Source organism: Hippichthys cyanospilos, chromosome 12 (assembly GCF_059441005.1).
Source record: "Hippichthys cyanospilos isolate Australia breed blue-spotted pipefish chromosome 12, RoL_Hcya_1.0, whole genome shotgun sequence".
Lineage (NCBI taxonomy): Eukaryota > Metazoa > Chordata > Actinopteri > Syngnathiformes > Syngnathidae > Hippichthys > Hippichthys cyanospilos.
The window spans coordinates 12,517,244-12,533,234 of NC_142380.1; the positions used below are offsets into that span (position 1 = coordinate 12,517,244).

Sequence of the window (15,991 nt, forward strand, 5' to 3'; positions counted from 1 at the left end):
CTTTGATGGTGTGATTTCTAAATTTGGAATATAGGTGCTTGTTTTTTGTTTTTTTTTTCCAGTCGTCTACAAAATGAAATTTCAAATCTGCTATCTATATCTTTCATGGCCTTGCCGCTTTCAGTTTACCTGATTGGCCAGAAATACTTGACCACAAACAATTGTAAATGCAGAGAAAAGCTGAGACACGTTTTCCAATTGATTTAAAGGGAACATTGCGCCATCTAATGCTCACCTTGTGCAAAAATCTGCTTTAGACAAATTGTAATGTAAAATTACAATTTGATCGTTGTAGGCAAATTTTCCGCCTACTAAAAATATACAAAACATATATGCACTATGCAAATACAAATAGTAGTGATAAGAGTAGTCGGATTGTGTACTTTAGCAAAGTTAGTCATTGTACTGAGAAGATAAAAAAAAAAAAAAACACACTGGGCAAAGTTTATCTACAAGCTAAATTCAGAAAGAAAAATCAGGACCTATTAAGACAAAACAGGTCCTGCATAACCATCTGGATAAATTTAAACTGCATTTAATCTGGTAGTTTGCAAAACCAGGGTATGTTTTTTTTTTTTTTTCTGTTCCCTCAATTTAGTCATCTGGTCCCTCAATTTACTAATGTGTTTCCTTGTTGTACTAATCTGTACCTCCAGTTTAGCAAATGCCATAATAATTAGCTAATGATTACAACAGGTGGAGGTAGCTAATGGTAACAATGTTATCAATAACTGTATTCTGTTTTTAATTTACGTTTTACTGAACGTTTTCGTAATTGGAGTTTGCATATGTAGGTTCCCATCTATATTTTAATACAAAGATAATACACACACAGTTCACAGTTAACATAAACTTTATTGGATTTAGTAGCTTGTGCCACAGGTTACTTCTGCACCAAACAACATTCATATTGTTTCTGTTCTCAGTAGATTTACAAATACTGCAGCTGTGCTTCTGGATACTTCACAAAGCATCATTGTACCGCATATGAATCCGAACATAGGCAACAAATGACATACTATTCCACATAGAAATGCATCGATAATGTCCATCGGGTTTGTTATTGCAAAGTGAAATTCTTTCTGAAGGAATTCTCTTTTGCTTGAGCCTCTTGGTAATAGGTCAGATTTGAATACTATACCTGAGGAAGAAACCTTTCAGTGAATTGTAAAAAAACAAAACCAGATCTGACATACAACATTGATACGCTTAGTTAGTCAACAACAGTCTTGTCACAGCAATTACTGACAACAAATTTACTTGAATAATTGGTTGTGTGTGATATACACTATGTCTGTTTTTGCAAGACGACCAAAACCATTGACTCACGACTTTCACAGACAAACATATTATTACTGTGACTATCAAACTGACAGGCTACATGAAATGCAGTACGGAAGCAGTATTCAGCCATTCAAACTGAGTCAAGTTATGACCCTGAACTAAATTCATCCCCCGCTTCATTGACAGCGGACTTTTCCAGCTCAGACTGCAAGGGAGATTTTGCAGACTTGTTAGTGTCCTGGCTGGCAGGAGCAGTGTCTTCAGTTAAACCAGAACTGGGATTGAGGAAGGCCTGGTACTGGTTCCAGAAACCTGCTGCACTTGTGGAGGCCGGAATAGTCAAGGAACCTATTGATGTAGATGGCTGAGGTTGGTCAGCACATGACCGACTATTACGGGCTAAAGGACGGGTTGCTTTGGTTACTACACCATGGTGCTTCATATGACCCTGTGCATGACACAAGAAAACAAGGGAATCAGCCTCGCTCAGTGAGGAATACAGCAAAAATTGAAGAATCAAGCAAAAAATATTATTACATGAATTGTTTTTGATTTCCTACTATAAGTACTCCGCTACATGAGATCAGTGACTCTTTATTTGCATATCATAGAGTCATAATCCACATGGATTATAATAATTAAACAGGATTATCAAACGTGATTCCCAACCAGTTATTGTGTATATGACCATTTTTGGTAACAGCAAGCTTTCAAACTGCTACCTTCTGGTCGGTGCTAAAATGCTCATAAAAAACGAACCAACTGACTCAGGAACAGCTTTTCCCCAGACCTATAAACGCTCTGTACAACAACAACAAAACCAGAGCACACTGAAAAAAATCAATAACGATTACAGTGCTGTGAAACTACGATTTCTATTCTATTCTCTTTATTCTACTTATTGTGTCTATTCAATATGCACCAATTGGGGCAGTGCTCCCAATTTTGTTGTATAATTGCCGTACAATTATAAAAAGACATTCTACTCATATCAATGGGGTACTTGAAAAACACAGTACAATATATTTTTGTGAGAGAATGCTCAAAAGACCACACTGTGAGTGGCTGTTTGATTACTCCCTCCTTTTTTTTCCAACCCTACCAATTGCTTAAGAAATGCTGATCAACATTCATTACATGTTAAAAAAGTTAAAAAAGAAACAAACAAACAAAAAAAAATGGGGAGTGTATTTGAAATATGCAGGGGGTGACTAAGTTTTTAAGTTGTAATGTCACCATTCACCTCTAGATGGCAATAACATTGCTGCTTTTTTTTTCTTTTGGCAATGTTTTAAAGTATACGATTTTGGGTATACTTATACAATTTTTTTGAAAATAAACACATTAATAGTCAGGGCAGAGAGTGGGGGGGGGGCATAAAAGACTTTCGCTATCCTAGGGGGGCTTTGCAAGTAATAAATGAGAAGCATAGATCTACAAATGGCATGTCATATAAATAATCCGTACATTATTTGCACGGATTTCACACTTTCAATTTGTTGTTTTGGATCAACGCTCCTAGATGTTTATTGGCTCAGTCATCGTACATTTTCGATGTTCAAACACATTTTCTTACCTTTAGCCCACTGCGACTAGCGTATGCTTTTCCACATTCAGCACAGCAATAGGTCTTCTTCTCAGGTCGAGCTATTGGAGACGGGAGCGTTGGGGTTAGGCTGAGAGGAACGCAAACCTCCGGTACTTCACTTGAAGTAGGTCCAATTATTTTATTCACACCATCTGTTTGTTTGTCATATGAGTCAAAATTTGAGTTCTGACCTGCCTCCCTTGTAAAGGTAGAAGCCCCCTGTGCATCACTTTCTTGAATATTGTCTGCAGTTTCTGAGGATGACATCATTTGGGGGAATTCCTCAGGCACTTTTGCTTGTGTTGGTGTTACTGGAGAACAAAACTGGTCTCCGTCTTCAACTTGAGCTTCAGGTGATTGGACATTGGAAGAGACTAAGCCTGGATTTGGAGCTGGACTGTCGTTAGTCATGGTAACGTCTTGATTCTGAGCTGAAGATGTAATTGTGCTTGAACAGCTCTGAGCAAAGGGGGCACAATTTAGAGGTGTACTTTGTAGATCCTGCGGATTTAATGTTTTGTCACAGTCCACGGCCATAATATTGTGCAATGAGGTGGTTTGGCAAACAGGTGAAGCTGATTTGGAGAGCAGATCCCTGGTGGCTTGCTCAGTGCAGTCATCTTTGTTATCCACGGAAAATCCATCAAATTCCGTTTTCTGGGTGAATGGCAGGGGGGCACTAGCGCAAAGCAATGGAGGGTCATCAGTAGTAGATGGTGGAATTTGTGTTGTACTATTCATGAAAGGATCAGGACTAAGATCAGTGGGGGGGTTGAGGTCTGGGCTGCAGCGACCAGATTTGGCCGTCTTTGCAGTATATTGAACAGGTTTACTCTCAGAAATAGGGCATGAGTCCATTTCTACATTTTGAAACTGTGAACTTGGGGATAGGTTCGTTACATTGCCAGCTGGTTGAGATGTTTTACTGGGGGCGTTAGTTTGGTCACTTGTGTTGGATTCAGGTTGTGACAAAGATTTAGCGTTAGGTTCGTCTGTCATCTCACAGGTAGAATCGTCTGGGCCTACTGGGGGAAGTTGACCACCGAGATGCATACGAATGTGGTGCTGAAGTACAAGAGCGTTGGTGAATTTTCGTTGGCAAAGTGGGCAAGAGTTGTGGCCGCGAGCGTTGGGGGGTCGAGCATGATGAGTTGCCAGATGTGACCGCAGGCTGCCTTTAGTTGAGAAGGATCTTCCACACAACTTGCATGGGAAAGGGCGTTCTCCAAGGTGAGTGGCTTGGTGTAAGCGCAGTGCTCTGGGACAGCTCAGTACTCGAAGACACACGCCACATTGGTTGGTTGCCAAATTATTGGCAGCACTTGTGATGCTCAGTGCTGGAAGCAAACCTCCTGCAATGGCACTTGTATTATTGACACTCAATCCAAGTGCAGCAACCATCTGTCGGGTGAAGTTTGAAACAGAGGTGGAGACAGGAGTAGAGGAGGGTGCAGCTGCCATAATATATGTGGTAGATGTGCTGGTATTTGTGAAATTACTGTCGGTCGAACTTGAGGGAGAAGATATGGTATTGCTTATCTGAGACTCCATTGCAGTGGTGGAAATAGACGAAGAGGTCCATGGAGAATTTGACTGAGAAGATGTCTTTTCCAGCTTCTCCACCAGCCTCTGCAACTTGGAAGTTTCAGATGTCGGAGTAGAGACAGCTATGGAGGATGGTGCAGTAGTAGGAGGTTTATGAAAGGGGGAGAAAGGAAAAGTGATATTTGAAAAGCTGGAAGAAGCTGGTTGATGGGAACCTGGATTAGAGGGTAACGGGTTACAGAGCATCCCCAAAGCCGGGTGCAGTGCTGAGTGTGTGACACTTGAGGTAGAAGAAGAAGAACCAGATGAGAAAAGAAGCTTCGGCAGGTGGGCTAACTGGGTGTAAGCAGTAGGAGAAAGTATAGGAGCTTGAGGGGGGGTGTTTTCATCAGAGTTGTTTGAATGCTTCGAACCCTTCAGCAATCCTGTGATGGTAGATGGTGAAGGTAATGTTGGATTTGCAAGTAAGGAGGTGGCTAGTGAAGACGAGGGGGCAGCGGAGGTGGAGGGGGATGAGTAAGATGAGCCAGAGGCAATTGAGACTGCAGCTGCTACAGCTGCTGCCCTGTTAAGCTGAAGCAAGGAATGTGAAATCAAGGCCAGGTCCACACTTGGAGGCAGTGGTAGCGTACAAGGGGTGGATCCCCCTGATGCTCCAAGGGAGAACTGAGAATTGGTACCGCTGACCTCCATGTCGTTTCCGTATATGTCATTCTCAGGCCTGCTTTTTGGCTTCTTTTCCGACATCTTCAAAGCACTAGAGTTAGAACCGCTGCCACTAGTCTGACTCGCATCTGTGGAACGCAAAGCCACGCCAAACAATGATGGTGGAAGGAGTGAAAGCGAGAGCTCCGGGTTTTGCTCGCGGTGGCGTAAGAAATGCACTTTGAGGTTGCCTCTGGTGGTGAAGCGACTGAGGCACACAGGACACTGATAGGGCCGCTCCCCCGTATGCGAACGCAGATGAATCTGCAGGGCTGAGTCCCCACTAAAAATCTTTCCACAGAAACGGCAAGCGTGTTGGAGCCGGCTAGTACTGCTGGTGGAAGAGGTAGATGAAGGGTTCACCCCTCCAGAGAGAGATTGCAAAGCATATTGTGCATTTGGGGATACTGAGGAGAGGGCTGCGTTTAAAAAGGACTTGCCACAGTGCTCACTCATTGAGAGATCATGTGAGGATTTGTCATTGAAATAGTGGTTAGGTAGAGCCAACGATAAAGCGAGTGGATAGTTGGAGGATGTCATGGCAGCAGTTGAAGATGTGGAATGGTCTGAAGACTGGGAGTTCATTGTCAGGTAACTATTTACCCCTGGACTGGCACCTACCCCTTCAGTGTGGGGTTTGCACGTTTGCAAGATTTGGGACAAGGCATTGTTTGACTTTGAAGGTTTGTTGGCCACCTGAGAGGGAAGTAAGGTTGAAAAACATGCCAGGAGAGGAGCCACAGTTGTGGATGGCTGGGTTGCAGTGGTTTGGCTAGTTGGGCTGCTGGCCCCATTGTCTTCCAGACAGAGTTGAGGTAGGGGTGGGAAAAGATGTTGAGAAGGTGTATCTATAGAATAGGATGCCCCACCAAGACGAAGTACCTGTCTGCAGATCTCCTCTGTAATTTGCATCTGGTTGATCTGCCTTTGCTGAAGCACCCGCAGCTCTTCTAATATCAGAGCCAGACTCAACTGAGCCCGAGTTGGAGCGGCTGAGGAGGACGGTACTCCTGGACTAGGTGTCGGGGTAACAGGACTTGGAGGACCTTCTGGCACGCGGCTGGGACTTCCAGGGTGCGGTGGACACATGGATGCGGAAGATGATGAGGACGAGGAGGTGGTAGTGGCTGACAGGCCCAATTTGGGAGAGGCCATGGTTCTGCCTCTGACAAGCTCTTGAAGCAGTTCACTTGGGTTTAAAAACGAGAGTCCAATGGCGGTGGGTATAATTTAAGGAAAAAAGGTCTAAGTATAGGTAGTCTGGCGTGTGAGGAGGGTAGTGATATTTGAGGAGCTGGTAGAGGGACTGGTTTGAAGAGAGTGAATATTCAGGGTCCTGGAAAGCCTTGGGAAGCGAGTGTCTAATGAAATCCAGCTGGGTGCTTTGAAAGAAGAAAGATGACGAGCTCTAGGGAGAATCTGGGCAGAATGGATATGACTTCATTGCCAAAGGATCACCTGGGAAAAGTAAAATTAGGTCTGAATGTAATTTGTAGATATTTATCGGTGTCTGCAGTTATTAGAAAACACATACAAAAATGTGTGCTCATACAGCCCACCTATGGGTCTTAAGAGGTCATATCTAGGTCTATATTAGGCATTAGATTTTTTTGAGCCAATTGTTTTGTTGCAATAATCAAAACAATCCTGATACTGTTTAAGGTTGAACAGAATTGCCAAAAAAGGAGGTGGCATGCAAAGAAAACAACAACTTCCTGGCATACAAATGACTCACAGACCAAAAAGAATTGTATTTCATCCAAAAAGGATTAAGAGACACATGTGAAAACACATGGCCTCAAAAACAGTCTTTATATATATACAAAAGGAACTTTGCATGCAACAAGTACTGAGTAACACAATAAAATATACTGTAGGACTTATGTAGTGGTAATTCCGCTTTCCATTGTTGTTGACCGAAACACAAAATCATGCACGCATTATACATTCATTTCTTCAGATGGCATGCTCATGCTTCAAGTCTCAGCAGAAAAAAAAAATCTCAAAATAGGGATGCAATGATTTTCAAAAGGAAAGAAAAAACAACCTTACGGTGCAATTTTCATGTCCAAAAACATTCTATGTCTTTATATTTTACAGTACTGAATATTTTTCCTCCAATTTGTTTGTTTTTGGATTTAAGTCAGGCTTTTCTGCCTAGCCTGTGCCTTTTGAGTATGGCGCTGAGGAAAAAGTGAAGATGCTTCAGTTTTACAGGCTGTCAAAGCAACTAATTACTGCGGCAAGAAGGCGACATAAACTATCTACAACTGCAGCACGCCTTTTTGTCTTTTGAGGGGGAAAAAAAAATCAAAATAGTCACCCTCTATTCTTGCTTAATGCTTGATTCGTATTTCACAAATGCAATTTTTAACCAGATGCTGTATTAGAACCAAAGGAGGCACAAATAACATGAATGCAAAGTAAATGTTGTACTTAACTTCCCCTGTAAAACAGGCTTCTTAATTTTTTCTAAACTCCACATTTGTTGACACAAAGCAAATGAGATGTAAACAGTGAGGCGGTAATGTCAATTGTAGTCTTGTAATCTTGGCTAGTTACAAGGAAGAAAAAAAAAACAAGAATAGAAGAAAGTGGAGGAACATGAACCAGGGAACATTAAATTAACACTAAAGCATAACATATATGCAGTGCTGTGAAAAAGTATTTGCCATCTTCCTGATGTATGTGTTTTTTGCATAACCATCACTTGCAAAAGTTTCATTTCATCAAACCAATATTAATATCACAATTACTTTTCCACATAGGGTTAGATAGGTTTGTATTTTTGTCTTCCTTGGAACTTAATTTACCATATTAACACAGGAAGGGGGCTAATGTGCTTTCACGGCACTATATATATATATATATATATATATATATATATATATATATATATATATATATATATATATATATATATATATATATATATATATATATATATATATATATATATATATATATATATATATATATATATATTTTTTTTTTTTTTTTTTTTTTTTTTTTTTTAATACACACACACCTCAGGAGGTAAACTTTAACTTTTTGTTTGCCAAGTGATCAAAAGTGACATTGCATGTCGTTTTCTCTCCTTTGAAACTAAACAGGTTCTAGTCTTTTTCTTTTTATTGAGTACAGGAATTAAATTATATTTCTACATTTACCGGAGTATTGTTTCACATGTATGTCTATAGCTTACTTCTACTTAAGCAGAGAGTACATCTGATAAGCATGACGCCCTTCTTTCCGTTCCAGGATGAATGGTCACAAGGAAGTTTATCAATCCATCTTATTGTGGCGTTTCACTCAGCCGAGAATGCCCCCTTCCCTCCCTACGCACACACACAGTTTACTTGTTCATTTGCTACTTAGCATTCAAATGGCGAGACGACACTTTTTACCCTCTCTCTGGTACATTGTTATTAAGGATGATTAAGACAACAAATCAAAATGTGTGTTTTAAAATCGATGCACACAAACCAGCAACTGGAATTTCAGTGCTAGTATCACATAAAAGAATCACTTCTGGCGGGTGCGAATAAAAAGGTCGTTCATGCAAGTTCAATTGTAATAGCGGGTCGTGTGACGATTCTAACGATTCAATGCAACGATTCTGCAAGGGGAACCTGGTAAACAAGGCGGCTGAGTGAGGCGAGGTGGAATTTGCAACAATGGCGTTGAGAGAGCACAGCTGAATGAGCATCGCCTCCTCCTCCAACACATGATGCCAACGAGGGGAGCAACAATGCTCCCCTTTTTACCCCCACGCCAACATGCTTAACACGTGGAGTGAGGTGCATTGGGGGAAAGAAAGAGAAAGTCGCATGACCAGGCGTGAAATTATTCAGAAATGCGGTCTTAATAGATAAGGTTTTCATAAATGGCTACCTGATAAATTTTTATTTAAACCGAGTCGACCTCGTTGAACTCATCTGTTCGAGCCAGATTACATCGCCACACGGGGCTACATAAAACCCCCCAAGTAAAGCATAAAGGCGTGTTCGATGCGCATTTTGTCAAAAAATGAAAGACTCCGTCCATATACCGGCCAAATCCCGCCGTGCTATCACGACAACGTTCCGACGACATGACAGAAGAGTGTAATGTCCGTTGTAAACACGCACACAAATATGTATGGCAGTGAAATGCGCGCTCCCGCTACTGTACGAGCACCTGTTGCACGCCGCGCGCGCCACCCACATCATAACAAGTTATGATTCATAAAATATTATGACCGGGAAAGAAATGTCCCGGATGTGCATCCCAACCCCCCTATAGGCCACAATAAGCGACACCGCTTATTCTGTCATAATACAAAAATATAACTTACCAATTTTGAACGGATGGTTTTGGTTGTGGAATAATAAAAAGGTGAAGCGGCCGGAGCTTGAGTGGATGATCGACGCCTTCTCTCAGACGGGACACTGGCGCACTATTTCCCTATTCACCACCAGGGATGCGCAGTAGGATGGCCGCATTTTCTCCCTCAATTATTTATCTCTCTTGCTAATCGCTTTTCTTTATTTACGGACACATAAACAACTATTCGTGTGTGTGCTGCTACGGTGACACATGGGCGGGCATGGCGGTGCGAAAGGACTCGATGAGCGGAGGAGCCTTGTTTTCTTGCTGGTCTTTGAACGTCTCACGGCCTGTCTGCGCTCTCTGCGGTACCGTCATTCTGTCTGTCTGCCTATCTGTCTGTTATAATTAATGACCCTCACCGCCAGACGGTCCTCTGGGAAACAGTGACCACGGTTACCATCTTATTGGCTCTCACAGTACGTCTCAAGTAAGACACACACTCACTCACACACACCTATAAAGGGCGGCTTGGTCCAGGTCATTTATAAAAGATTTGGACTGGGATTAAATTCCAAATCTACATCATGTAAAATGTGCTTGGAAGTACAGGACAAAAAGGAAATACAGTAGAATAAAGTATTTATTTTTGTAATTGTTACATATGTGTACCAAACACATATTTTGATTAAAAAATTATAATTCGGTTGTGAACAAATAGAGATTATGAAATACATATTATGCAAACAATTAAATTTGTAATATCAATAAGAATAAAATAATAGAAAGTATTTTACTCCTAAAACACGCTAGATGTCGCTCTAAAACAACAATAATAGCCTTTGTTGCCCTGCACAGTAAATATTTTGCATGGCTTCGCCATTCAAATATTACAGGTTTAATTTCCATTGTTAATGTTGTTTGATTGTCCGTTTTTTATTTTCTGAAAACTCATCATGGGATGTATGTGAAACCAAAGTATGTCCTCTAATAAGGTATTGAGGCTTCGCACTTATTATTACTAATTGATAGCTGACGTTTGGTGAAAGGGAGGCTGTGGACTGTGGCTACAAAGATAATCAACCATTCTTTGCCGAAATTGAAACTGAACTCACACAGCCTGCACATAGAGTAATCAAATGGGTGTACAATATGTAACTATGTAACTAAAGAATGCTTTATGTACAAGAAATATACTTACTTAATTGTTCCTGGGCCTCTTTCTATCTCACTATCACGTGACTGCACTGAACTCGGGTCAGTGGTTAAACCAGACACTAAAGGAGCAAGGTGAATCCCAACAGATTAACCACCGGTCAACATAGTAAGCACCTCTAGCAGATCGATGGCCACGGACGGCAAACATCTACCCTACAGGTGAGAGCCTTTCTGTTTCCTATGTAATATTTTCTTTACATATTTCCATATTCAATAAAACACTGTTGATATCATGTGTAAATGTATGAGTTTTCGGTTGAGCATGCAACAGCTGACAGTAAATCAGGTCAACAAGCTGTCAAGGATGATCTCCTGATCCCTCCATTGCAGTCAACTACTTAAGACTCTGCCAGTGTCAGTGTTTCAAACATTGGTGTATGGAATGCATAACAATTATGCCATTTCCTTCTATACTGTACTGATTTTCATACCCCCAAGAGTTTCATTTCAGCATAGCAGTGCTGAGAAGTAATGAAGTACAAATACTCTAAGAGCTAAGGTCCAAGCCGATACAGTCTTATGTGTTTAACTTCACAGGTAGATTTTTCATGTGCAGTAGCTGTACTCAGTTTGAATATGTATTTTTGTGATGAGTTTTTACTTTTACTCCTTATCTTTGAAAACTGATAATACTGTAGTGTTTTCTACTCATGCTCTCAAAAATGGGCCTTTATTTTTTCAAAACTAGAGGTAAAGTCAAGTCTGTACTTTATTGGGATGTTGGGGGAAAATAAGGCTGGAAAAGCAACAAATAATAGGGACAGAAAGAACATGAAGGAACATAACACAAAGCGCATTAGAGATGGGTAATGTATATAGTGTATACTGTATACTGCTACTAACATTGACAGTGACCATTAATTTATGATCTTGCTCTCAAGCACGTTTCAGAGTCTTTACTTCTTTCTTTCGTTTTCGACTACTGGTACATTTACAGTAGGGCTGCACGATTATGGCCAAAAAAATAATCACGATTATTTTGGTCAATTTTGAAATCACGATTATTTATCATGTTTGGTCAAACATGCAGTATATAAACAAGGCTTCAGGCTTGACACTTTCAAATATTAATAATAAACTAAAACAACTAAAGTAAATAATAAATATGGCCAAACACACGGAGCAATACAACTAACTTACTTGGTGAATGCAGACCAATGAAAGAAATAAGCCTACTTAGAATGAAGCACATTTTTACTTCTAAGCATATTTGAATTAGCAGTCAAAATGTCATTTTCCATCATTTCAAACCGAATTTATTCCATTTGTTGCTCATCGGATTTTTCAAAATGGGTCTCAATTGACAGCCAGCACTGTATATATTAGCAATCAGGTAAGAGAGGGTTTATTTGGGTGAGAAAAGCAGAAGCTTTTGTCATGCAAACATGTGGGCCTTCCAACTGTAAAACACCGACAGGAGGGCTGATACTAGTACCGGCCACCATCAGGTCCTGATGGATGGTATCATACTCACCCATACGTAGTCGTAACAACCACAGTTAAGTCATGTTTTATTTTATGATACTACTAATTTTGATTTGTTGCGTATTTCTGTGTTGTTAGTACATAGGTACTTCACATACAGTGCATCGCTTCACAATGGCGTCTGCGACAGAAGAGTTGACCTGCTCTGTTTGCAGAGATAACTTCAGCCAGTCTCACCCCCTACCCTGCGGTCACAGTTTCTGTCCTACTTGCATTCGTGATGCCTGGACTGCCTATGGTGAGGGCAAAGGTCATTTTACATGTCCCCAGTGTGTGGAGGAGCACGGCGAAGTGCTGTGCGACTGCTGCTCACCTGAGGCTGACGAAGGGCTGGTTCCTTTGGCTGTCAAAACCTGCCTGCGGTGTGAAGTATCGCTGTGCGCAGAACATCTCCGGCACCACCTGGAAAGACCTGCATTCAGCACCCATCTGTTGGTGAACCCGCTGGGCGACCTGTCTCAGCGAAAGTGCCCTATACACACAGAGCTATTGCGCTACTACTGCGCGGATGAGAGGGTATACGTATGCTGTGACTGTCTGCTGGAGGGAAGTCACATTCAACATAAAGTCAAGGGGCTAAGACAGGTGGAAGAGGATCTAAAGGTTAGTTTTTGGAGGGAGATTATTACTCTTTGTCTTGGAAGTGATATTGCTCAAAGATTTGTGTTTCCTCAGGCCATTCTCCTGACATTGTTATCCAAGTCAGAGGAAAAAGTAAAGAACGGAGAGCAAATTCTCAAAGAATATGCCAACATTGATTCGACTGTTGCAGTGAGTAATGATCCAGCAGAAATTGATGTTTGCAGTCCACTATTGGCACAATTTATACATTATAGACCACATTGAAACTTACATCACGTGAGGTGGGAGCATAGATTAGACAAGACATTAGATTTCTATTATACATTAACCAGCATTATAATCTCCAGTGAATTTCTTTCCATGGCAAGGCTGCAACATCTTTTCACTTTTGCATGACATTTCTAGATATGTTCAATTTACTTCAATTAAGTCATTGTATCAAAGTAAAACACCATTTCTTGATTACAAATAGGAGTGTCTGATGGAGGAAAATGCTCAAGTGGAGCGCCTGGGCTCAGACCTGCAGGTCCAAGTGGAGAAACTAGTCATGGGTCTGATGGAGCTGACTAAGAAGGACCGACAGCAAATCATTGAGCGTGTGCATGAGGACTGTGCCAAAGTGAACGAGGACGTGAGCCAGACGATGAGCATACAACACTACTTGACCTCGCTGCTAGCGGAAACGGACCCCTTCCTGCTCATATGGGTAAGATAGGCAACTGTGATCAAGATTGGAATATTCTGTAATACAAGCGGGATTGCTATTTATATTTATTTGGTTTTATTTTTATTTATTTTTTTCAAAATTGTGGTACTTTGTTCACTTTTTTTTTTACCAACACATACCAAGGAAGAATATGTCAGTGAGAGGTTTCACGGCATACTTTTGCCGAGTTTTGCTGTGATAAATACTGTTTTAGGTCTATGGTGCTAAAATGATCAATTTGACAGGCTGATCCTGTATGTTCCAGAATATTAAATATTTTCCACAATGACATGCAAAATATCTCTAATACTGATATTTGTATTAAAACGTAGGCTACAGTACTAATGATTGTGTTGATTGTGTATTCCACTTTCCGCAGGCTTTTCAGTCTGATGACACAAAGTAAGTCAATGGAACCATATTTTTTTTCTTTATATGTACTAGTACCTAGTACAATATTATGGAAAATCCTGTGCTTTTGCCAAATCTGATCTAAAATAAGCATGTTAATGAATACCACAGAAATACTAACATCCAGCAAATCAACAAATAATATGTAACAGAGCAGTAAAATTCAGAATTGCAACGTAGTATTGCTGCCTCATGTCCTTCAAGTAAAATGTGTGTGTTCTTGCTCTGCAGGTTACTAGCTGACCTTAGCAGTCCCCTTTTCACACCAGAACCCGTCAGTTTGGACAGGAAGCACATTTTGGAGGACATCGAGGGCAAGTATCGAGAGTTTATCACTGCCACCCTCCGCTGCCTCAGTGAACTCAAGAGGGAGCTCTGTGAGTAAATACATGCAAATAATGTTTTATATTCTTCATATATCGCATGCACAATGTAAGTGTTTAATGAGCCTAACATGTAGCACATTATTGGGACTGTGTGAGGAATGCAATTGTGAGCAAAACATGCATCTATGAAACAAATAGGAAACAATACATTGGTTGGTAATTGGTTTGGCTTTGATTGACATAGGAAAAGTTTTAGGTAATAACTAATAAATATTTCTCCCCCTTCTGACCACAGTGACCAGTCCGCTGACGCTAGACACCAACACATCTCATCCTCTTCTGAGCATTTCTGATGACCTACGATTGGTCACAAGGGTTAAAACACGTCTTCCCTGCGCAGCTCACCCAGAACGTTTCGACCACTGGCCGCAGGTCCTCACAGTTCAGAGTTTCTCAGCTGGGACTCATTACTGGGAACTAGAAGCTGAAGGATTCTGGGATATCGCCATATGCTATAAGAGTATTGGACGGAAGGGGAAAGAAGGCAATTCCTTTGGTAACAATGTGGTACGCGTGTTACTTTGTCAGTCCTACTGGAAGAACACGTTGAATTGTACTGTCATTTATTTATCGCTACATGAAAAATCTTCAATACAAGTTTTTTAAAAAAATCAGCTGTATACATTGAGCAAAGAAAACATGCCACTATAGTTTCAATCCTTTTTTTCTTCCAGTTATCATGGAGTTTGACTCAACAACATGACAAGAAACTGGCTGCCTGGCATGATCGAAAGAAAACACGTCTCGCATACAAAATGACTGGCAACCGAGTTGCTGTTGCTGTGGACTATAGTGCAGGAACCATCACCTTCTCTGAAGTGGGACCGTCGAACAACCTAACTCATGTCCACACATTCTGGACCACGTTCACTGAACCAGTGTCCTTGGGCTTTGGACTTTATAAATCAGAGCTCAATAGTCATATTTCAATTGTAAAAGTGTGAGGTGACCAATTGAAGGTACACAGATGTTACAGATTGTTACTGTATGTTGCTGATGGTTAGGAAAAAGCAAAACTGTTATGGAACCTTGTGAAATAAGCTGGAGATTTTTGTGAGTCTCATCTCAACAGCTAACATTTGTCAAAATTGGGTTACAGAAATCAGATCATGTTTAATTCAGTGGAATATTATATAGGACGATATGAAATCACCAACAAACCTAATATTCAAAATGTTTTAACGTAAATTTAGACATTGTTCAAATACGATGGAACACCCAAAAACTCTGATTGTTGTTGTTGTAATATATTTATATTTGATCAAATCCCATTGGAATTTCCATCCAACCATTACCTTGACGAGGCTCACAAGGGTCGCGGTTGTGAAAAAAAGAAACAAAACAAAACAATCTGAAATTATTTGTTTATTGTGTCCTCATTAATCTAGATGGTATTTGAATCAACTGTTTGTAGGACGTGAATTAAACAAATGTTTGGGGTTTTTTTTTTCAATCACAAGGGCAGTCATTTTGTCACTCGCTGTCAAATAAAAATGACATCACTGTGTCTAATTGGCTCAGGTAATGATCAATCCTGGCTCAGCTTTCTTCTTTTTTAATTTTTTTTTACACTTCGTTTTTCAATATTGTGTTGATACTCATAATCATGCTTGTTTTAGACATTATCATCAGGTCCCCACCTTTTTTCTGAGTTTCATGTGACATTCACTAGCTAAGCCATGATTGGTCGCTACCTAACCCATTGGTCACTGTGATGCTTAACAGTAAATAGGACTTCACTTATTTAGCATTTTTTCTCTTACAAGGCCCTCA

General features: G+C 40.6%; 2 protein-coding genes across 3 annotated transcripts; one reads left to right on the forward strand and one right to left on the reverse strand.

Moving 5' to 3' along the window:
• Nucleotides 1–835: 835 nt before the first annotated feature.
• On the reverse strand, nt 836–9,799 carry sall2 (spalt-like transcription factor 2). Of its 2 annotated transcripts, XM_088430204.1 has the most exons (4): nt 9,459–9,799; nt 3,064–6,580; nt 2,861–2,931; nt 836–1,732 (listed from the first exon to the last, which is right to left on the reverse strand). In XM_088430204.1, the coding sequence occupies exons 2-4, from the start codon at nt 6,275–6,277 to the stop codon at nt 1,430–1,432; spliced, it is 3,588 nt and encodes a 1,195-aa protein (XP_088286330.1). In that variant the 5' UTR covers nt 6,278–6,580; nt 9,459–9,799; the 3' UTR covers nt 836–1,429. The 2 variants fall into 2 exon arrangements, with proteins under 2 accessions (XP_088286330.1, XP_088286329.1); XM_088430203.1 differs by having other exon boundaries at nt 2,861–6,580; nt 9,459–9,794.
• trim110 (tripartite motif containing 110) lies at nt 9,556–15,670 on the forward strand. Its single transcript, XM_088430205.1, has 9 exons — nt 9,556–9,920; nt 10,693–10,807; nt 12,212–12,736; nt 12,809–12,904; nt 13,188–13,421; nt 13,801–13,823; nt 14,064–14,209; nt 14,454–14,725; nt 14,893–15,670. Exons 3-9 carry the CDS (start codon nt 12,248–12,250, stop codon nt 15,160–15,162), a joined length of 1,530 nt encoding a protein of 509 aa, XP_088286331.1. The 5' UTR covers nt 9,556–9,920; nt 10,693–10,807; nt 12,212–12,247; the 3' UTR covers nt 15,163–15,670.
• The last annotated feature ends 321 nt before the right edge of the window (nt 15,671–15,991 follow it).